At 37.3% G+C, this 25084-nt stretch overlaps 1 protein-coding gene across 1 annotated transcript in view; it reads right to left on the bottom strand.

Moving 5' to 3' along the window:
• Positions 1-263: 263 nt before the first annotated feature.
• The window catches only part of cacng3b (calcium channel, voltage-dependent, gamma subunit 3b), a 47292-nt gene continuing 22471 nt past the window's right edge, over positions 264-25084 (bottom strand). The window contains exons 2-4 of the mRNA XM_059558354.1: positions 10942-11025; positions 2041-2181; positions 264-1283 (exon numbers count right to left, since the gene is read on the bottom strand). Coding sequence (XP_059414337.1) covers positions 790-1283; positions 2041-2181; positions 10942-11025 — 719 coding nt within the window. The 3' untranslated portion in view covers positions 264-789. The remainder of the gene's footprint in view (positions 1284-2040; positions 2182-10941; positions 11026-25084) is intronic.

The raw sequence follows: 25084 nt of genomic DNA, 5'->3' as shown, positions 1-25084 counted from the left end.
AGGGGCCTCCAGTAAACCTCTTATCAAGGATATCTCATTGTAAATCACAGTAAACCTTTCTCCATATATATTTTTGAAAATCTCAATGAAAACAATGTAATACCAAAAAAACTTTGGTGAGCTAAAAAAAGATTTAATAACGAGCATTTCAACCCTGTTATAAAATATTATGCAGGGCAATCTGGGGGTTTTGCAATGTAAAAATAATGGGAGTAAACTTAAAAAAAACAACAACTCTGTGGATGGCATGCAGAGCCTGTGTAGGTGGGATGAGTTGGGGTGATCAGCATGAGACAGTGGCACTAGTTGTGGGCTCAGTTTCCGACCCAGGAGAGAAACCAACAGTGTATACAATCTTGTGAGTGTGAGGCAGCACTCACCAGCTATGGGCTACTGAGGTGTGCATAAGGCGAGTATCGGGACAGCCTTTCAGTTCGTCTGTCAGAAGCATTACAATTCTTCCCCTCAGAGGGCTTCACAGTTTCGCTGGGCTACCTTTGCGCACTTCAGGAACTCCAATCGCAGAACAAATGACATTGAGGAGAGGACTAGCAATCTACTCGAGTAGCCCTTAGGGGTAGGGTTGTGCGAGTCAGGTGAAACGACAGAAACAGTGACTGAAAAATGAGGATTTAAAGGAAGCACCAATGATCTAACAATTACCATCTATATTTATATATAATGTTATAGAAAGAGGGTTATAGCCCTGCAGGCCTCAGGTGAATTCTTCTTCCTGCTTGGGTCTAGCTCAAGTCTGTGGTTGTAGCTTTTCTCTGTGCTTATCCTCTCTCAGACTGGAGTGGTCCTCCTGTTGGCCGCATCTTTGAAGTCCTTAGCGTTGGAGTTGTGAGCCTGCAAAAACTCCCTCTCGGAGTTGAGCAAGGCACCCATTGCCGCCTTGGAGGGATCCCTGGACAGGGTGTACATAGAGATGTCTGCTGCAGCGGGGCCCGTGTACCCGCTCTTGCCCATGGGTGAAGGGTCACGAGAGGCAGGCTCGCTGGAGCGGCAGCTGGAGCGTCGGCGGAATCGGTATCTGTAGCTGGGGATGCGGCTGAAGGCTGACTTCTTGATCAGCTCGGTGCGAGACTTTGCACGCAGCTTCCGGTGTTTCTCGATGAACATGTGCACGGCAAGCACGCCCACCATCTCGGCCATTATGAAGGACAGTGCGCCGAAGTAGAAAGACCAGCCGTACGAGTAGCTCTTCTTCGAGTCACTCTGGCCGGGGTCGCCCGAATTGGCAGATATGTAGACAATAATGCCGATGATGTTACTTAGGCCTGCATGAAGAGTAAAAGCAGAGGAGAGGGCAAGAAAGAATAAAGAGAGAGAACGTTACGGCTCAGTACGCAGCTGTGGCTCATCATTCCGTATCATTACACAAGAATGCATCACTTATCAGCCATGCGAAACAGAAAAAAAAGAACAATTGAAACATTTTAATTAGCTTTTTATAATCGCCATCATATTGAAGGGTAAATAATTAGCAGTTTGTCGTCAAATATTTAGATCATAACCAATAGGATGAGGCGATTCGAAGCACATTATTGTGTACAAAGCAACACTCTGTCATCGGCAGTGCATTTGCTGCAATCATGAGGATTGATTCATCATAATTCAATTGTTATGGAGGGAGTTAGGCTCATTTGTGTGCTCATGAGGTCCTAATGGGGTTTACTCTAAATATTTGACCAACATGCAGTTCTGTTTGAGGATCCCCCGTCTGTCACCCTTTTCAAGGCCAGAACTACAGCAGCGGGTCAATATGCTGGCCTGCTATTTGTTTACATGGCTCGAGCCGGCCCATGCATTTCCTTTGTCAATAATCAGAGTTAATCTGGGAAGTCAACACAGATCTGCAGAGTCTACAGGGAGGATGACATCCTAACCTGTCTGTGAAATAATACATTCTCGACATGCTATATTCTGAACCCAACAGACAATTGACTGTTGTTTGGAAAGATTGAAATATGCTAAAGCTAAAAATATAAACAGACTGAGTGTGCTAGCATTGATGCAGTGGGTTTAATATCTTACCAGCAGAGACAAAGAAGATTCCAGCACTGAGGATGACATTGTGTCTGCTCCTGTAAAACTCACTGGCAGCCACACACAAACCTCCCATGAACAGAAGCCCAACACTCATAATGGGGAAGATGCTGGACGCTCTCACTGCTCCTGAGGGAGATTAGTGATTAACGATTAGTTAACCACATTAGTGTGATTGTAAATAGTACAGAGGGAAACTCACCATATACAGAGTCAGAAAGTATTTTTTATGTAAATGACAGATCATATTCAAAGGTCCATTTTGCTTAAATTGATTATTTAGAAAACAGAGCATTCTGGTTCTTAATGCTAATTGGATACGAAATGTACTAAAATAAACAATATCTATGGTACAAACACCTGTCCACTACTGTTCATCACTGCACAGCACACATTGAGGTCAAATATTATCCTTAAAAAAATTACTTCATGCAGGGGAATCTTTAAGTGTTACTGAATGAACCTAGAGACTAAACAAAATAAATGTAAGGATTATACTGGGTGGAAATACCTCCTTAATGAAATTTATATGCAGTAAAATTTTACAGTTATAGTTCATAAATGTTTATATCTAACAGAAGCCAGATGTCATCTTCAGCAGTCATTACTCCAGTCTTCAGAGTCACATGATTCTTTAGAAATCATTCTAACATGCTGACTTGGTGCTCAAGAAACTTTCTTATTATTATCATGTTTAAAACAGTTGTGCTGCTTATTATATTTGTTGAAACTGTGATAATTTTTTTTTAAGATTCTTAGATGAATAGAAAGTTGAAAAAAAAGCATTTATTTAAAATAGATTTTAATTAATTTAAATGTTATTATTAATAGTTAATTTTAGTATTAATTTATATAAAAAAAAAAAAAAAAAAAAAACTTACTGACCCCGAATTTCTGAATGGTATTTGGAAGTATTGGTAATATATGATGACCTATCATACTTATTTCTTGAATATACATTGTTACTACTCTGGGGCGGGGCCTAGAGCCGTGGGAACGGAGCGAGCCCGGTGGAGTGATTGGGAAATGAGCGAAACCTGCTCAACTCACCGGTCTCGAGTCCCACGGAGGAGATCGGAAGGATACAAAAGAGAAGCGACGACAATGAAGGACAAGAGAGGACCAGGCCTGGGTTTTATTTTGTGTTTGGTTTTTGTTTGTGCGCGAGGGGTTGTGACGAGGGGCTATCACATTGTTTTGTGTTTATTTTGGTTATCTTCATATATTGCACAATATTTTCACTGTTTTTTTTATTTTATTTTATGTAAAATCATTTTCTAACTGTTTTTAATAATTTTAAAAGTTTTAAAATTGCTTGTTTTATTCTTATTATTTTTCTTCATTATTATTTTACTTTCTTTTATGTAAAGCACTTTGAATTACCATTGTGTACGAAATGTGCTATATAAATAAACTTGCCTTGCCTTGCCTTCATTTGATTGTCCGCCAGTTCCCGCCTTCTTCTTCCCAAGATTATGAAGTTTATATACCGTTACACACATATACATATTTTATTCTGTCATTATATACTATCTTATATATATTATATTTATGTATATGCATATATATGTGGGCTCAGATTAAATATATATATGTCTTTGCTGTATTGTACTGTACTCATTCAAACACGCCCCCACAATTCTACGCCACGATGTGGAGATATTCACGTAATGCCACCAAAATGTTCATGCAAAGAAAGAAGGCGTGGTTTCAGGAACAGTAGTTAGTGTTGAAGCAGCCGTGTCGGGCAGATGCTTTGTGTTTCTGTGCGAAAGCAAAAGCACTTTATTTGGCTTTCTGAAGGTAGATGCAAAATGAATCATTGTTTAAGATTTATTTACAACAGAACAGCATAACCCAAATGTTCAAAACATTTTATGGATGACAGTTTTGTGAACCTAGAAGAGTAGCCTACAAAGCTGGCTGTGCAAAGGCTATTTCTAAATAAAAATGTTCAAATGTGGAGTTTTGCGCCGTGTATAGTATCGCATTGAGAGCGACAGGGTCACATCACAGTGGAGTCAGATTTCTTAATTGCAGCTTGTGTACTGCAAACACATACGAGCTTCATCACTGTGTCTGTTGCGCGACTCTGTTCTCTTTCCTGCTTGAACTTATGGTAAAAATAAGGACATTATTTCCTGTCTTTACATTTTTGTTGAAAGCTGAAGCTCGCATTTATAGAAAATTGGGAGTTATTTTTCCGACGATTGCTTGTGGTGTTCGGCCAATCACAATGCACTGGGTACCTGGCCAATCAGAACAGACTGTGCTTCTTGGAAGGAGGGGCTTTGTAAAAAATGACATGTTTGAGAAAGGCGGGGCATAGAGGAACTACAATAATGTACAGTATTTGAAAAATAATGTTTTTTTTTGTGTTTTTTTTTGTTACATTAAAGCATGTCAACATATTGTGTTACACCAAATACACAAAATAATGATCTTTAAAATAGCATCATATGAACCCTTTAAAATTTACTGATACAATGACTTTATGGTACATATAAGTGTTAGCATTTTTTTGATTTATGGTGTAAATCAGTATGGTTTTAAATCTAATAATGCGCATTTGTACACTCTTTTCTGAGCAAGCCTGAATATCTCCTTGAAGTGTTGTGTTTAGTTAAGTCTTCTCAGATTTGAGCAATGCAACAGACAGCATCTGTCCAAAATGCCCAGTGCTTCCTTCCAATTATTTGCGGACAGTTCTGGATCAGAAAATGCACCACACATGGGGCTTCTCAGACTGATTGAACTCCTCACTCCTTCATTCTGGCTCAGATCAAGTTTGATCATTCTCTTCAGAAATAGGATAAAAGCAAAAGGAGGGGCGTCTGAGAGTGTCAGGATCAATGTCAGTAGCCTAGTTGACTGCCCTTATCAGTACACTATTACTATGCATACCGCAATGCCACAGCATTTGCCTTCTCTTCTCCTCCAAGAAATAAATATTTTGGGATAAGAAGGGCAACGTGTCTACAGATGAAATAACAACTACATCTAATAGTAAAATGTGTCAGTTCAGCTTTTTCTGAAATGTAAATGAAATGTTCTTTACATTGTGCTTCACCCCATTCATGTAAAAACTGACAGTGATATTAGGTATATACAACAAAACACTGATAGCTGAGTAAACCAACTCTTTACATTCAATGCAAACAGTAAGGTTGCAAACAAAATAGAAACAAAATAACATTCAATGAAATTCATTTTAAAGTTAAAACATTTAAAATATGTTAAATTTTGCACTATGAATTGCTGATAAAAAAACTCAAAATCTTTATATATGAATATATTTTATTTCATAAATACATGTTCATTATATTTAATAAATTAATACATTTAAAGCGGAGGAACAGGATATCCACCGGATATCCACCATAAAACAAATTAATATGTGGATGATCTGCTGTGGAGACCCCTAATGGTGGTCAAAAGTCAAAATAAGTCAAAATGAATGACAAAATGATTTATGTTTTCTATCAAAACTACTAAATTCTCTCTGTGTTACTGTGTTGAATATCTTTGAATTGCAATTCATTAATTCCCATTTCTGTCATTCCAATTGAAACTTTAATTAAATGGCCTGCTCATTTCATATTTATTAAAGGCAGCCAATTCTCAAATTCTGAATTCTGAAAAGTAACCAGCAAAAACCTTTGCTTTAAACATTTATAAGCCGTCTCTAATAGAAGAATAAATGACTTTAAATGTTGTTTGATCATTAAGTAGCTGTGCAGGTCAACACATTCGTTAAGGATCAATTGGTCAATTTGTGAAGAAAATTGCACTATGGCTTCATTGTCTTTCTATAACAAATGTCTCTCCTTCCCTTCATTTCTCTCTCTCCTCAGTGGATCAGCAGTCTCCCATGGCACACTTCATTAATATATTCATGCCCAGGGGAAGACAAAATACTCCTCCATCATCCAATTTTCCTGCCATCCTTGAAAAATGGATCAGTGGCCAAGCCGCGCTTAATTACAGCTGGAAACGGGAGATATTTATTGAGGAGGATTGTACAGAGCATTAGCATGCAGCAAAAAAAAAACATCTGCTTCCTTGATGGGTCCATCGTCTCGCTGACAGGCAAGATCTACGTAGGGTAAGACCTCTTTGGGACGACTGAAACGTTTATTCAGGCTTGGCTGAGACTTTTCAATTTGAAAACTGGACAGACGGGCATCTCTGGTTAACAAGTCGAGGTTATCAGCCCCATGAATCCCCTGAAGTCTGTGCAGTGGGCATTTTGTACACAAAGATGTGCAGGGCAGAATGTGAAATGCCTGCCTGAACTTGCATGCAGAGCATGTTAGGCCAGGGGACATGGCCCTCTGCTTCAAATGAATAACAGAGAAATTAGAACAATGCTCATAGGGAGAGACAGCTATCTCAAGGGTAACTAAAGTACAGAGAGACAGATAAAGATAAAGAATCAGAGGCAGAGAAAAAACAGAGAAGGGAAATGCATTTCCACAGCATTTCTTTTCAAATTCAGCTATTTATTTATTTATTTTTTTGCTCAGAAATGTATATTTGTAGTGCTCATGAATGTATTTCAATGCATTGTTTATTCTGAATGACATGCCAAAACCCGGCCTGCTTTGTTTTGTTGTTTACATGCAGTAAGATCTTACATCACATCAGTCTCTCTATAAAGCTCCAGTGTGGAAGGCTGCTCTTGGACTCATTCCATTTTTAAAAAATTTCAATCTCTACATGTTCCATAAAGCAACAGTGCATAGCCACCAACTGATAAACACAAAAACATATACATTCTTATCTTTTTTTGTAAATGCAAGATTATTCTGTGTATATTTTTCTTTTTGACCTTGTAATCTTTTATTGACCTCTTAACTGTCACTCACATTTTTGAACATAGACTTGAAAGTGGATGATCCAAACCTACATTTTTATAATTCATGACTGAAAAAATTTTGTGACATGAGTTTGATGTACCATTTTCATGGTAATGCAATGTTTGAATTTAAAATGGGTTTCAAAGGATGCATTTTGAGATTTTAAGTTTTCAAGTAATATATAATTTCTGATGATTTCTTAAGTGTGATAGAGAAAAAGACAACAAAGAAGACTTTTTTTTGACAAAGGTCAGAACTCGTGTTATGATGTAGGTTTTTGAGGTGCACTCTTTCCATAAATTAATCTATTACATTTCCTACATAATTTTTAACAAAAAAAGATTGGACCTTTCCAACGATATAGTTTGTCATGATTAGATTAGAATTTAATTGTAATACAGTGAAGTAAACGTAAGGGGGCACACCGGGGTGACAGTTAAGAGAATAAAATCACTTAACTCAAACACCCAAATGATCTTAGATCCCCCTGAACAGACCCAAAAATGAACTGAGAACGGTTCATTTTAGGTACTTCTGTGGTTCCAAAGCATCCATCTTGAACATCAAAAGCACTGAGGTCACTTGCAACTTGTTCCCTTTCTGGTTCACTTTAACTGAACTTGGTTTGGTTCATTTAAAATGTAATACCTGTATATGTGAAAACACCATTAATAAGCATAAAACCACATTCATCCACCATTGCCTGCAAGCTTACATTCATTTTAGAGTGCAAAGCACATATCTCCAATATCCCATTAACAATTGAAGAATAGAAATCCTGTCACTGGCCTATATTTCTTCTTTTTTGATAATCCATTACACTCATATGTTAATCGTTATATGAAGGAAATGTTGAAAAAAAATCTATACAAGACTACATTCTAGACTAACATTGGGGATTAGCCCATTAATCATTTTACATATACTGTAAGCAAATAACGTTTTCCAGCCCTGTTGAATGCATAACTCCTAGTATCATTCACACACACTTTACTGGTATATTTGCCAAAATTGTATATAATAAAAAAAACATGATCATTTAAATCATTGTTATGCAAATAACATTATAATTTATAATTGTACCTCTTAATGTCTGTTAATGTAAACTGTCTAATAACTGATGTCCAGGGTGTATTCATGGCTCATTAGCAGTATTGTGAGCATTTCCTCTCCACATATATTTAAATTACACCTGATTGATTTGTCTGCTTTTGATGAATGGACATCACTGAAGAAACCACTGCTACTTACTTGATTTTTGTCTTTTTTTCCCCTCATATTTGTAAGTGAACAGAGGGACAATCAAATAAATACATGTGGATGGGTGGTGGGTGATGAATGAAAATCATGAACTTGAAACCAATAAAAAGTTAAAGGACCAGTCCAGTTTGATGCCACACCATCAAAGTAGTTTTCCCAGTGATGATTATTCATGCATAACGATTTCTAAAAAAAATTCTACTTCTGTGTTCCACAGGACAAATAACAGTGTACAGGCCTGGAACAACATGAGGATGCGTAATGTGACTGTATGCACTGAAGTTAAGGTTCATAAATACAGGAATCAGCTGGGCGCCCAATCACAAACGATGTAATTGACACAAATGAGAACAAACTAATGCCAAGAATATGAACAAATTTACCCAGGGGAGTCAGTTAAAGAAGATGTCACTTAAACAGGACAACCAAATGGCTATCACAGTGTAAAGGCTTGTGGTTAAGCATGATTTATCACTAAGCATAAACCATGACATGCTTGAGTGAGTGCATCTACTTTGTTCGGCTTCAGTCACCAAGCAATTTCAAAAACCCGCTGCACTTAATCTATAAGATGGTAAAAAGTGTGGAGGTCATTGCAAAAACTGAAGAAACCCAGCAGGGCTAAACAAGAAAAATCCATCTGACCAATACGACCCTTCTCTATGCATATCATCAGTTTGGGTGATTGTGAGACGGTTGAGATGTGTGGGGGAGACCATAGAAGACTGTAGCAAAAAATAAAAGAATAAAACAAATTTATATATATATACAGTACAGACCAAAAGTTTGGACACACCTTCTCATTCAAAGAGTATTCTTTATTTTCATGACTATGTCACACTGAAGGCATCGAGGGCTATTTGACCAAGAAGGAGAGTGATGGGGTGCTGCGCCAGATGACCTGGCCTCCACAGTCACCGGACCTGAACCCAATCGAGATGGTTTAGGGGTGAGTTGGACCGCAGACAGAAGGCAAAAGGGCCAACAAGTGCTAAGCATCTCTCGGGGAACTCCTTCAAGACTGTTAGAAGACCATTTCAGGAAACTACCTCTTGAAGCTCATCAAGAGAATGCCAAGAGTGTGCAAAGCAGTAATCAAAGCATAAGGCGGCTACTTTGAAGAACCTAGTGAAGGAGTGGATGCCGAGTTGCATATCCTTTATACTGATATTAATTATATTATTACATGATTTCTTGTTTGACTATTAATCAAGTTATGGCAAGAGTGAAATGTGTAACCTTATGTGCGCTTATGAGATATTAAAGAATCCTGTTCTACCCTGTATTTCTTTTCCTCAAGTTTAATGTCCACATATTATGTGTGTGTATCCAACCGTAATGATAAGACACTCGCCAGTGCTAGAAAGCCTTGAATTTTAGATAAGATCTCTGTGTATGTGTGTTAGTATCTGTCTATACAGGGAGAAGCTCAGACAGTCCCAGGACAAACGATCAACTGCCAGTGTCCAGCGTATCAGATATACGTCTTTGGAGAGTTTATCTAGGTTTTGGAACCAATCAGAATTTTGTTGACTTATGTATTGACGCAATTAGTATCCTCTGTCAGGGTATTACTGTGGTTGATTTTGAGTTGTATGGGGAGCGGCCTACGAACTCCGTCTAGAGTATTGAAGCTGACTTCTGCTGATGAAATTGCAAACTATTTTCTTCAAGTAAAATTATTATTATTAATTGAACTCATCTCTGACTCCTGGTCTTCATTGCGACATATCTGGTCCTTGGGTTTTAACTGTAAATTCCCATACAAACCTAGAATATGACATATTTTCAGTTGTTTCACACTTTTTTGTTATGTATATAATTCCATGTGTTAATTCATAGTTTTGATGCCTTCAGTGTGAATCTACAATTTTCATAGTCATGAAAATAAAGAAAACTCTTTGAATGAGAAGGTGTGTCCAAACTTTTGGTCTGTACTGTATATTTTTTTCAAGTTTATTTTGCCCCTGCGGAATAAAAGTATTAATTTCAGAGTGCAGGCTAAAAAAAAAACAACTCACAGGTAATTTAGTGTTTAAAGTCCTTTTAAGTTTGTTTTGATTTAGACAAAACTGACACTGACTAGGTCTGAGTGGTTGTTGTTTGAGCGAATTGTTTGTAATTAGACAGCTTCCACAATTTGGACCCATTAAGGCAATTTGTGGGTCACACTAGGTGGGTATTTTTGCACTGACAGCGACTTCAGCCAATCATAGTGACGTAGAGGCAATTTTAATCTCAATGAGAACCAAAGGGAGCCAAAAGAGACACTGCCTCCCTCTTTACCCTTACGAACGGAAAATATATTTACCAATATATTTCTTAAAATATATTGTGATATATTGTAATGTATTATTCTCCCTTTTTATTTTCTAATATATTATATATTTGAAATCATTGAATAATATATTGATAATACATATATTATATAATATATTGCAAACTATACAAATGATTGCCGATTTCAATATATTGCAATATATTGGAAAAAATAAATATTAAATCCCATATATAAGAATATATGCCTAATATATTACATGATATTTTCCAATATACTGCAATATATTTTTGTTTCATAAGGGTATCAGCTGGTATCACCGTTGGATTGTGTTATTTCATAAAAATGAGTGATTTACACAATATTTCAGCACATAATTTGAAATATTTGTATTGCTTTTTTTATATTCGATTATTTTCTCATTCAATTTCTTTTGAAGAGGTGCCTCCTCTGAGAAAACGCCTCTGATGTGTGTTGTTTCGACAGACTTACGTAGTAAATACTCTGCTGCATCCTGCTCATAATCTGCATCCTCTGGAAAGTGGTCAATCTTCTTACAGACACCTCGAAATGTTCCTGCAGCCATGAAGAACAGAGAGTGGAGGAAAGAGAGAGAGTCAGATACCGTTAGTCTGTTTTTTGTATGCATGTGTTGGAGCACATACAAATACATACACACACGGGAGTCTATTTTATGTGTAAATGCTGAAGTAAACGTGTCTTGATGTTTATTGTGCAGCATTTTCTTATGCTTATGTGAATGAGCAAAGTCATAGTAAGCTGCTATGTTCTATGCACTGTGTATATGTGTGTGCGTATGTGCACGTATGCATGCCATCTTGTGCATTTACTGACAACCCCTGTTCACTCGGCTGTGCGCTCAAGATGACAAATAAACAAAAATAACGCTTCTGCCCTTGGGTGTAACATGTGACCGGCTAATGAAGAGGTTTATCGTATCATATTTTTGTGCTTCCAGAGATCCCTGTGATTTACATAATTTAAAATGAAATCAACCTCCTATTTTCCCTTCAGATTCTTTTGATATGCTCCTTGGACCAAATCAAAACCCATCTGACGGATATTAATTTAAACATGAAACTTCTGTTTTATCATATAATTATCATTTCTATTCTCAAATATGTTTGATCATAGCAAAAACAGACTGTGGATAAATATATTTAAATTAAATAAATTATTACAACACACAAAAACATCAAAACGTGTTTATGGCTATAAATGAATACTGAACAAACAGCACCTAATGAGGCCAGATAGGCCAACTTCATAGTTTTCATGGGCCTGCGTGCGTGTTTGTTTCTGTGAAATGCTTTTAACCATTTTGTTTAAGAAAGACACAGAAAAGGTCTCTGTGGTGGATGGTGAGGGCTTTCAATGATTCAGAGTGAATCAGGGCACTCAGGCTCCTTCAGAAATCCCCTTTGGCTCAGCCTCCAGCCCTCTCCCACCATCACTGTCTACAGGTGACCTGACAGACTGGGCACTCAAAGCCATTCAGCTCTGTTCACTCCCTCAAACACACACATAGACAGGCACACAAACACTGCCAGCTCATAACACAGAGATGGAGGGAGATCAGAAAATGAGTAGGCGATGTGGACTCGGAGAGAGGGACTGTTATTGTCATGGTGACTGTGACTGCTGTGATGTATTTATGCTTTGAGTGGGAAGGGCTTTAATGTGATGTGAGTCCTCAGATTTAAAATAATTAGAATTTTGATCAAATCGAAAATTGAATCGAATCTGTGCTCGAAATTGTGCTGTAAAACACCCCATGAATCAATGACTACACATAAAGGTTACAATGATAAAGAATTATAAAGTGTACCATCAGGTTTTTTATGGCACTTTATGAACTGTAACAAAGCAGCACGTTTATGTTGTGGGTGTTTGGATTACTTTTTTTTAAAATAAATTTTTAGGACTATTAAGATTTTGCTAAACATTCTTTTCATGACAACTAAGCATGTCCTGAATTCTCAGTCAATCAATCAATCAGTTAATAAAAGTGATGACATTTTGGGAGGAAAATGTTTCCAATATCAATAAACTATTAGGATAATGCAAATGCCACAAATCAAGCCTCTGTTGCTCCCTCCAGTCACCACCAGAGGGCTCTGTCTAGTTCTTGGACTACTCTGTGTGTGGGACTGATTACCTGCACACCTGCACTTCATTCCTGGGACTATTTATGCAGCTCTCAATCCCTCACTCACTGCAATGTGGTATTGGGATATATGTCCATGAATTTAACAAAAGAGAGGGGTATAAACTAAATCATTTTTTATCTGTATACTCTATTGAAATGACTGGGTTAATAACAGCCCTTAAGTGGAGAAATGTAATCTGTACAGATTCCATGGTAGCTTTACATAGTCTAGATACAGGTCACTCTTTGATTATTGAAATTAAATATTCGTTACTACAACTCAAGAACCTTAGAATCAGTATTCAGTTTTGTGGGGTTCCAGCTTATATAGGCATTAAAGGTAATTAGGAGGCAGATAATATTGCAAAAAATAGTTGGAAAACAAATATATAGGAATTAATGTTCCAATGGGTAAGGGTGAAGCCAAATCCATAATCAAATCAGTAATTGTACAAAAATGGCAAAGGGAATGGGAGGCAGAATTTAATGCAAGACACTACCATAAATCTCAGAAGAATGTGACAGGGAAAAGGGTTACTTCATGGAGTCTAAACAGAAGGGAAGAAGTGATCTATACCAGACTTAGGACATACAGGACTAAACTCCACTTTACATATAGTAGGTAAGGGTCATGGTTTATGCATAGTGTGCCAAAACAGAGAAGATGTTAATCATATACTTTTTTTTTCTTGTGAGAAGTATAATGATAATAGAATAATCTGGCAGGAAATGGAAGGGGAGAACTCTATTCATGAAATTCTGGAAGAAAAGGGCATGACAAGGGAGAGACTTAAAGCTTTATTTATTTATCTTAATAATACTGGTTTAATGAAAAGAGTATAACCCCCCCCCCCCTTTTTTTTTATTAATAGAAGCCTAGACTCTATGACGTTCATGGTATTACACACTCCTGTACAGTTGGTGGTGGTCAGTGTTGCCAGATGTACGATAATTATCGTATTTGTACGATAATTTTTACCTCTGTACGATGTACGATCAATAATGAAAAAAATCACGTAATGTACGATAATTTCAGAATTTTATGAAAATTTAAATGATGGTAGTTGCAGTCATAGAGCTTCTTTACTCATACATGAAATCGGCTCATTACAGACACTCTAAATGCGTTCCTGTGCACTTCCGGGTGTGTTAAGAATGTAGGAGAGTGCCCTGCTTTAAAGCCAACAAGCACTGTTGCGGTCCATGACAGCAAGATCCCCTTCAACATCTGGCAACACGCAGGATTCCGATGATAGCAGCTCAGATGTGGAGTTAACTTCACCACGCAGCAACAGCTAAATTCCTTCTACACTGGACGCGACAAAGCAAGTGTTAAAAATTTGTTATAATTTTTAATATGCGCCGCAACGCAGACAGTCACTGAAAATAATGGGATAGTATTTTGTCGAACTGCTTCCGTCCAACCATACGCCTAGTTATCTATTGTGGTAATTTGCAGGTCGTGTCAAAATGTTGTTGGTTTAGAATAGATAAATAACTCTTCTGACTCGTGTACGATAATTTTCTTCCAAATACGATCATTTTGAACTTCTGGTACGATACTTGGACATTTCCAATCTGGCAACAGTGGTGGCGGTATACTACAAAATAGTAATCTGCCAAGAAACAGAAGAAGTAGAAGAAGAACACTCATTGCAAAGTCTTGTTTTGCTGTGACTAACATTTCTGAGCATTTTATAGTGTGTATTGATCCGCCTCATTGTACTGGTAACTATGCTTAGTTTGCTGCCTGCCCTGACCATGCTATTGCTCTGCTTTGGATTTATTTAACACTGGTGATTGATCTCTGCCTGTTAGTTAGAGCACGGAAAAGCTACAGGTGATGAGAAGCTTCAGCAGAACAACATCAGTGAACTCTGGTCAAATGAGATGTTGTCAGGTCATATGTCAGTAAAAATTATTTTTCCCACAAGAAACTACAAGAGTGCAATGTTGTAGTTATGTCATCAGTTGGAAGTCATTAAGTTACCAAAAAGGCAATTAAAGATGCAATAAAACTGTGCATGCATGTAAAATGTTACATAAGTTACATTTAAGGACAAGGAGTTTACATTTAAAGTGGTTTTCAGAACTGTCCTGAAGCAGCCCAGAACTGTCTCCCTAATCTAACACACCCGATACAACTCATCAGCTCATTAGTAGAGACTTTAAGACCTGAAGTGGGTCAGAAAAGGTAAAGAGTTGTGAGAAAATATGTGTCAGATCCACTTAATGTTCAGAAGTGGCAGTTCTTGAAGCAGCCAAAATAACCTAATAACCAGCTGCTGCGATGTCTGTTCATCAAAGTAGAAATCAATAACTTTTGTAGCTTTAAGGATTGATCTTTATTTAAATTTAGTGTTTGATAACATTATTCAATTTCTGTATATTTGCTTGCTACTTGCTGAAAGGCACAGGTAGCTAAATGTGACATTTATTATAATGGGTTTGTTGGCGGGGAATGCGTGGTTCAGCGAGGTGATGGGAGAGAGAGTGAAGAGACGAGCGGTGGTAAGTGGTTCAAGTGAGAAACAAGTAACACCTGGATCTCGTTGCAGTGTGCGTTGCAGGCGCGACTTTGTTTCTTTTGAAGTAATAAAAATTTCCCACGAGCCTCAGAACGTCGACTCCGTTCTCCTTCCTTCTCATCCGACTTTGAGCCTGAAATTATCACAGGGTTTATGTGAAGATTGTTTTAAGTTCACTTAAATTAGTTGATATTTTTAAAGTCTGATACATTTTTAAACTGAAAAGCCCTCAATTATGCTGTAGAGCTGAATAGCTATAGTTAATGGTTGAATATTGGGGGGGGGGGGTGCAATTTCATAGAGACATCAGTAGTATTGATATCAGTAATACTTCCCTTCTGTCATAAAAAAAATATGCCATTAAAAATATGTAAGAGAGAGAGGGACACATGAAAGTGAAAGTGACGTGACATTCAGCCAAGTTTGGTTACTCATACCCATACTCAGAATTTGTGCTCTGCATTTAACCCATCCGAAGTGCACACACACAGAGCAGTGAACACACACACACACTGTGAACACACACCCGGAGCAGTGGGCAGCCATTTATGCTGCGGCGCCCGGGGAGCAGTTGGGGGTTCGATGCCTTGCTCAAGGGCACCTAAGTCAAGGCATCCTAAGTCGTGGTATTGAAGGTGGAGAGAGAACTGTACATGCACTCCCCCACCCACAATTCCTGCCAGCCTGGGACTCGAACTCACAACCTTTCGATTGGGAGTCTGACTCTCTAACCATTAGGCCACAACTTCCCCCCACGATATACTGTTCTTTATGTTGTTTTTACATTAAACTGAAGATTGAATGTAAAATTATTGCAATATAAAAGTATAATAATTCTTTAGATTTTTAGGTGAAATATGATCCAGACATTTATTGTGAGTTTCATCCACTGACATTATAAGTAGAGTATATGAGCCACATTCACACACACACACACACACACACACACACACACACACACAAACATGACCTATAAATACTATAATTGTAACCCATACCATAACCCTAAACAGAAAAAAAGGTTGTTGTCTGAATTTAAAACACACATGGAAAAACCTATATAAACATATAGGTTTTGATACAGGTTTTTAATATATGTGACATATATAAAATTGGCCGCTTTCCTATATTATATGTACATATATGTACATATACGCAAACATATATATGTACACATATATGAACATATATATGTACATATATGCACACATACAGTATCGACCAAAAGTTTGGAAACATTACTATTTTTAATGTTTTTGAAAGAAGTTTCTTCTGCTCATCAAGCCTGCATTTATTTGATCAAAAATACAGAAAAAAATGTAATATTGTGATATATTATTACAATTTAAAATAATTGTTTTTAAATTTATTGGGACAAGTGGGGCGGGGCCGAGGGACGTGGGAACAGGAGCGAGGCCGGTGGAGTGATTAGGAGATGAACGACACCTGTTCGACCCACCGGTCTTGAGTCCCACGGAGGAGATGGAAGGATATAAAACTGGAGCGACGACAGTGAAGGACAAGAGAGGACCAGGCCTGGGCTTTATTTTATGTTTTGGTTTTTATTTGTGCGCATCAGTCGTCTGCGAGGGGCTGATGCGCTGTTTTGTGTTTATTTTGATTATAGTTTCATTTTGATTGTCCGCCGGTTCCCGCCTCCTTCTTCCCGATGATTATGGATTTTTGATCATTACATTTATTATACTTTAAATTATCATTTATTTCTGTGATGCAAAGCTTTTGATGAATAAAAAGTAAAAAAAAAAAAAAAAAAAAAAAAAAAAGATGCTATGTTTTTAAAATATAAATATTTTGTAATAACAATATAATTTTTTTCTTTCTTTCTTTTTTTAATAAAATCAATACTTTTATTCAGCAAGGATGTGTTAAATTGATAAAAAGTGATAGTAAAGAAAATATATTATTAGAATTTTTATTTTGAATAAATGCAGTTCTTTTTAACCTTTTATTCATCAAATATATTAGACAGCAGAACTGTTTCCAATACTCATAATAAATCAGAATATTAGAATGATTTCTAAATGATCATGTGATAGACTGGATGTTACATGTGACACTGAAGGCTGGAGTAATGATGCTGAAAATTCATCTTTGCATCACAGGAATAAATTATTTTTTTAAAGTATATTCAAATAGAAAATATTATTATAAGTTGTAATAACATTTCACAATATTATAGTTTTTTCCGTATTTTTGATCAAATAAATGCAGGCTTGACCAAGAAACTTCTTTCAAAAACATTAAAAATAGTAATGTTTCCAAACTTTTGGTCTGTACTGTATATTTACACATATATGTACACATATAAATACACATATATTTACACATATATATGTGCATACATATACCTATATAGGTACATATATGCACGTATATATGCACCTATATGTTCACCTATAATAGTAAAATTAAAATCCATAGCTGCTAGGCAACTTAAATAAAAGTCCAAAATATAGAAATGTACATTATGTATTTACAAGAATAATCAAATAGTACAAGAACAAAAATAAGACAAAAAACTGAACAGAAAAAATAAATTATCTTTATTATTATTTGAAGGTCTGTTATCATCCTCCTCCTCCCTGCACTATCCGTTTGATAGGGTGTCCAAGATTTTTTTTTTTCTTTTTTTTTCCGGTGCACAAATTTTTTAGCGTATAGGCATTTTCGTCCACACGGATCTGGCGTTTTGGAAGAGTGAAACCGATGTTTTGAAACCGGGTCCCAGAGTGGGTATATTTGAAAACGCCGCCTTTGTGTTTCGTCTGGACGTCGAATCCGTACATTTTCTGAAAATATAACGTCATCAGCCCACGTCTCGCCCCTAGTCAAACACCACTACATCACGTAAAAGCAACAAAAACATGAACAAACACTGAATGATTGTATTTTTCATTAACTAACATTAACACGGAATAATAAATGTATTGTTCAATGTTCGTTTGTGTACCACGCGCAAGGTTTATTAGCAAATCCATGTCTTCTTCTCCGTTTTAAGTGTATATCTGTGGCAGAATTACAGCGCCACATGCTGGTCTGGCATGTATACTACATCGGTTTCGTGTGGACGCGGATATTTCTTGAGACGAGGGAAAAAAAGATCGAGGATCCGTCTCCGTGTGGACGGGGCCGAAGAAGTATCGGGTACTTACGGTTATGGATAGAAATGTAGCGGAGTAAAGAGTACAATATTTGCCTCTCAAATGTACTTGAGTAAAGTCATGAGTACTCCCCAAAAATTATACTCGAGTAAAGTACAGATCCCTCAAAATTGTACTTAAGTAGGCCTACTGTAGTCAAGTAAATGTACTCCGTTACTGTCCGGCTCTGTATATCATAGTTAAATTCCATAACATGCCAATTACATGTTATACCAATTTCACGTGTTCGCACATACATATGTTCTTGCATATTTTTTTCCGTTAATTCTTAGTTTTTGCCTTGATAATAGAAAATATGAGCTAGGCATCATGTATGACAGTCAAAAATGAGATATGAGCTACAAAATGACTAGATCCTGCCATTGGCTATATAGAAGACATATCTTGTATGTATAGGGCTTATATGTGGATATGAAGAAGCAATACAGGAGACCTATATTTCCTGTATATGCACATATATGCACCTCAGTTTTGCCTATATGTGGCATATATATCCATATTTGCAGCAAATATACAGTATATATACGCATATATGCAGCATATATATTATCATATATGTGCATATATGCAGCATATATGTGCATATACACTGCATATAGGTTTCATATATGCGCATATATCCACATATAGGTTCTTTCCATGTGGGAATAAATAAAATAAAATAAACCTTTATTTACAAATAAATGCATGCCCAAAATGAGATTTTGTTATATGTAGCTCACATCTGGGTAAAAATGTGTCCACAGAATATGATTAAGGTACGTATGCACACACACACACACACAAATGGTAGTTTCTAGCACTCTTGCCTAGTGGAGTGTCAACTGAAAGACAGTCATCTCATCTCATATTTCAGTAATTCAACTGTCCACTGCCCGTGTCCACACTTATCTGTCTAGCGCAGTGTGTAGTACACCCAGGCCTCTCCATCCTCCAATGAGCTGCGATGGATTACAGCGGCGCTAAAAGCATCATAAGACCCAGAAGCTGCTTTTACCGACAATCACTCAGATTTAGAGCCCAGCTCTTTGTCTCCATTTACATAACACAAACCTGCAGAATGACTGTGTGTTTGTCACAACTTCAGTCGCCGACCTGTCAGAGAGCTTTACCAGGGGACGGCTGAATGCATTAGTGAGGAAGTATTTCATTAGCTTTTATCTCTGTGTTTACTATCATTACAAACAGCCTGTGAATAAATAAAAAGAATACTGATGCTATTAGCTGAAAGGGTCCCCTGGAAAGACGCCTGCAAGGAATACTTTGCATTGCAATTAAAAGTCTTAATTTGGTTTCTATGCTGACAATACAATGATTCAGAATAATCTGATAAGAAAACTCAAATGCCGTTTCCGTAAATTCACAAACAAAAAAAGGTTAAACCTTTTTTTTTTTCAGTGTTGTTGTCTACAGGTGGAAAGATTTGTCTTCATCACACTTTGAGGTCTAATTGACCCTTTTGTCTCAGGACCTCTTAAAACAATTAGTCACATTTGAGTCTGTGTTTCACACTTTAAGCTGATGGAGTGCTCGTGCTCGGATATCAATAGAGACTTTAAGAGAGAGAGGAGTTGGAAAACAAGTAGTTTACAGTCAATATTGAGGTAAAATCACCAGAGACATGTTTTCAATTAAAGGCTACCTTTGTGTGGATTAGAAAACAACTCATCCGGTTGTGTTGATTCAAATCTCTGGGTCTCCACATTGGAGAGAAAGTGAGTGGTGAGCGGCGAGTCCCATGGGCTGGGGGCTGTCGCCACACCGACACCTCTGGTTTGAATAATTCAACAGAGATCTCCTCAAAGGTGACAGCTTTGTTGGAGGAGACCAGAAAGATTAAGAACTGATGGAGACATTTTCCACTCTGCCCTCCCTTTACATCCCATCCTCCTCTTGGATTGTGTAGCCAGTGCAGCTCTCTTGCCTATTCAGCGCATTGCTAACAGATAAAGCAACACTTTTATAAAAGAAAAAGGAGAAAGGGGGATGAAAAGGGGCTTTTGTGTTGCTCTGAGCTTCAGCATCGCTGCTCTCCTTCTCTTGGTCCCGTGTGGCCGACAGTGGGTGGCTGTGGGCACAGTGAAGAGCTCTGCCACTGGAGCTCCTCTGATAGCACACAGGCTGTCTGCCTCACTCTGATTGACACATGGTTAGTCACACTTCAGAGAAATACATGCTCAGCTTAATTTGCTTATGCATTCTCCCTCAGCTTAAAGAGAACTTAGAGTCAAAGTGTAAAGACTTCATTTGTGCTGAATGGAACGACGGAGCAGAAGTCAGCATTTCCATAAAATTTCCTGTCAAGCAAGATTTCACCCTGTTTCTTGAATATGAAGCCCAAATCCATTGAAGTTGTAGGAGGCAATCTCAGAGCCATTCTTTTTAGCATTTTGTATATGTGAGGAATATTTTATTATAATGTTGTTCAGTTGCTTTGACACAATCTTTTTTGTTTAAAGCGCTATATAAATAAAGGTGACTTGACTTGACTATTACACAACATTATAGCTGTGTTCCAAAATGTAGTGAGCTACATACTGAATCTAGACATCACCATAGGGCAATAAAGGGGTCGTTCACACAGAACATGGTTTTGTATTCCATTTTTTTTTAATCCCTTAATGTCACCCGGGACTCCGTGGGACGCCTAAACTTACTTCACTATTTTACAATTAAATCCTAATCTTATCATGACAAACTATATATAGTTGGAAAGTTTTAAGACTCCTAAATAGATATTTTACCATTTTATTTGCTGTTAAAAAACTATGTAGGAAAAGTAATTTTAAGTAAGATTAATTTATGGCGCGCATATTGGAAAGCTCTCGCGGTGATTAAATCTGGTCTCTACGGCAAAAAAATCTTTTTCACAGTCAAAGTGAAAGACATTAATTTTAAGCTCATACACAGGTTCTACCCTGTAAAGAAGTGTATACAAAGATTTAAATATGACATTGATCTTACATGCTCTTTTTGTTCAAGTTCTGAAGAAACTGTACACTTATTTTGGTCATGTCACTACACTCAGAAACTTTGGGATGATATTGGTGTGTTTGTCAAGTGTAAGATTTTGCCAGGCTTCTCAGTACATATGAAAAACATTATATTTGGGTATTATGACTCTGATCCCACAAACGAAAATAACAGTTTTGTTATTAATTAAAAAAAAAAATCCTAAAATTTCACATTCACAAATGCAAATTCTCCAACTATAAACATGTCTTCTCTGTTTTCCTAAAAGAAATGGAAATTATTTTAATGTAATCTCAGTGTCTAATAAGAAAGCTATAAGGACTGTTCGATTTGCTCTGCCTTTGATCTCCTTGTTTAATTTTGTTTAGATTTTGACCCTCTTTTTTTGTGGTGGATATTAAGTGATGTATGTTTATACCTTTGTATGTTTTTGTTCTCTGCATTAATAAAAATAAGCTAAAAATAAATTTAAAAAAGCTCTCACGGTGATTTGTATGCAATACGTCGTGCCTTGTGTTACTAAATATGTAAGTATTTGGCCTTCGATCGTCTCAGTAAAGATGAGCTCTCAGGAGACACGGAGCGGCATCATCTTCCTCCTCCGCTTGTCCTTCAGGCAGCTTGAAGTAATCTTGTGTTACTGAAGTAACCAATACCATCGAAGTTTTTCATGTTACAGTGTGCAACAGTTTGTTGCGGGTTATTATTGTCATTCAGTAACACAAGTTTACTTCAAGCTGCCTTGAAGGACAAGAGCTCATCTTTACAGACTGAGACGATCGAAGGTCAAATATTATTTACATATTTAGTAATACAAATCATAATCACGAGAGCTTTCCACTGGGTGGCGTCTGTACTTGCCGGTCAGAGAGCACCTGTCCATCAAAAGCTCACTATCCAATCAGAGTAGATCACTATTAAACCCGCCACCACGAGAGGTTTGTGTCAAAACACCAAACGAAAAACTGCGAAACGTAAGCGAAATCTGTGGCAATGAATTTATAATCCACGATTAGCGAAAACGAATCTTTGAAAAACAATAACAAAGAATGAAGCATATTTGAAGAGCCTGTTAAATTTGTTCATTTTTTTTGTTTTCATTGTTTTTTTCTTCTTTTGTAATGACATATTTTTTATATTTTCTGAAAAAGTTACGTTCAGTTTTATAAGGTTTCGTTTATTATTATTGAAACAAATGTAATTCAATACCCTATTAGCATATACACAGCCCTGAGTGAGAAGCTGTGGTCCGCCATTACTGTTCTCTTGCTTTAGCTGCTGGAAGATGCAATGTCAGCACCAAAGAGCCATTACAAGTATCATGTGTTGGGATGCACCAACAAACATAGGAGTCTCCATAGACCACTGAGGACACGGTTTAATTTCATTTAGAAGGAAATGTCCCAGAAAAAAAACTGAAAAGTACTTGTTTTAACATTTTACACCAGCCTCGACTGCCTCGGACGACAAACAAATGAGAGTCAGTTCAGTGCTGGAGTTGTGCAAAGATTGCTTCTGAAAGAGGGATGGATACCAAAGTTTTGTGCGCAAACGTCCAGACAAAGTAAGCATCAAGAGCTTGGCTTTCTGTAAAGTTAATGTTGCTAAAGCTACCATTGTCTTTGCCTGTTTTCACTAATGCTGCCTTCACATGCTACCAGAATGATCATAAATAGGAATGTGGTTAAAAATTTAAATCAATGTGTGAGGTCAGTATCACAGTCACCGTAACACCGGTATGTCCGCGAGCATGAGCTCTTGAAGCTCCGCACTCTACTGAGAAGGGAGCAGAGGTTGCCAGGTTTTCTAAACAAAACCCAACTGGGACATGAAAAGCAATCCATGGCAACAGTGTTGAATTAGCCCAGTTCTGCAGGAAAACCGCTAGACTTGGCAACACTGGAAGGTAGGCGGGAGCACCAGCTCATTCTCATTTAAAGGGTACATACACTTAAACAGCGTTTTGGCTCATACCCTAAAAGTGGCAAATTCAACAAGCTATAAAAAAATTATCTCTGCGGTATTTTGAGATAAAACTTTGCATACACACTCTGGAGACATATTGTATTAATGCATTCTATGGCACCTTTTAAATCAGACATTGCATTACTATGGAAATGGTACATCAAAATCATGCTACAAAATGTTTGAATTATAAAAATGTAAGTTTGGATAGTGCACTTTCACATCTATGTTGTTCAAAAATGTGAGTGACACTTAAGGGGCTAAATAGTCTGATACCGGCTATATATTGGTGATTGGCCATCCTGCTATCTAATATAGCATCATCAGCCATAAAAATAATAAATAAATAATAATAATAAGAAAATAAAATCCATATCAGTTTTTTTTTTGGTGCACTGGCTGTGTCTGAATATGCATAATCCCTACTAATATAGAAAGCAAAACACAGCATGTGAAACAGCATGTGAAAAGCATATTCATAGTATTTGAAAAACAACACGTTAAAAGCGAAGTCAAGTGACCATAACAACATGGTGGATATAGTGTGTCAGAATTTCATTCACACTCCCCATATTTATTCCATATAGAACCTTTTTAACAGTCACAAATTAAGTTAAAAACATATCATATGGACCAGACCTGTTGGACACAGCTCCTTTCTTTTTTACTGCATCACTTTAAATACACACTACCAAAATTGAATTCACAAATTCATCAGATTAATTTGCTGTGGTGCTGAAGATTCATCAGTGGCATTGATTCTGAAGTGAATTTTTTTTTCACTAGACCAATGAAAATAGGCTCAACCTTGGTATTTCAATTGGAGATCATTTTAATAAAGATCCTGATTATTTTTACCAAGCCCTATGAATAGTTCTATTTTTGCATCATGCTGAGTTGATTCCTAAGAGTGTTTCAAATAAGTCGCTTCATATTTTGTTTTGGATGCTATCTTCAAAGGCAGCTATCTTTGTAGGCTGTAAAAAGCAAGACAGCTCACCAGATTTTGGAAAGGAGCTTAAAGCACATTTCCGTAGGCACAATGAAATTGAGCTACCAATGGCTTGTGCCAGTCAGAGTGTGACAGTAATCACTGCTCCAGGGACAACACTGCACCTTTCTGCTGCTTTTAATGACCTGTGTGTGTTTAATTTTGCAGGTAGAGTCTGAAAATTAAGGCCAAGCTTTCAGAGAGACTGACTGACTTAATGGTTTTGACACGGTGAGTCATCCACATTTATTAGGCATGGTTTTAATGATCCTCCACAGGGCACAATATCTTTGCACAATAATATTCTTACCAACACGAGCAGCTCACTTACCAGCCCACTAATTCAACTAAACAACAAGACAAGGAACTCTTTATTTGAGCTCTGCGATAAGCGGGGACATGGAGCATCCATGTTAAATCATGTTTCTGGAGGATGGGTTTATAAATGTGCAATGTGGCCTGAAAGACTTCAAATTGTACAAGAGGCAATCTTCTTCCACTTGTGGCGTCACATGCCCCCTCCTGCTCGCCTGCACTCTCAGAAGCCGTTAGCTGCCTCAGCAGGGCCCAATAACTATTCTTGTTTAAGTCCGCTACTTCTGCTTTGGTCTTTTCCATTAAATGGAGTCTTTTCAAATGACAGCACACTTCAGAAGATGGGCAGAGGGGTAGTGCAGCAGCTGATACAGGCAGCCACTTCTTCAAGAACCGCAGGGGTTGAATAGTGTAAGCAATCCTGAGGGGTTCAGGTTTACATTACTCTATCCCTTCTTTTTCTTCCAGAAGTGTCATGCCCATTCAAACTGATTGCCCCCTCGGAAGTGGA

The sequence above is a fragment of the Carassius carassius genome, chromosome 9 (assembly GCF_963082965.1).
Source record: "Carassius carassius chromosome 9, fCarCar2.1, whole genome shotgun sequence".
NCBI lineage: Eukaryota > Metazoa > Chordata > Actinopteri > Cypriniformes > Cyprinidae > Carassius > Carassius carassius.
This window is presented reverse-complemented; position numbering and strand designations above follow the sequence as displayed.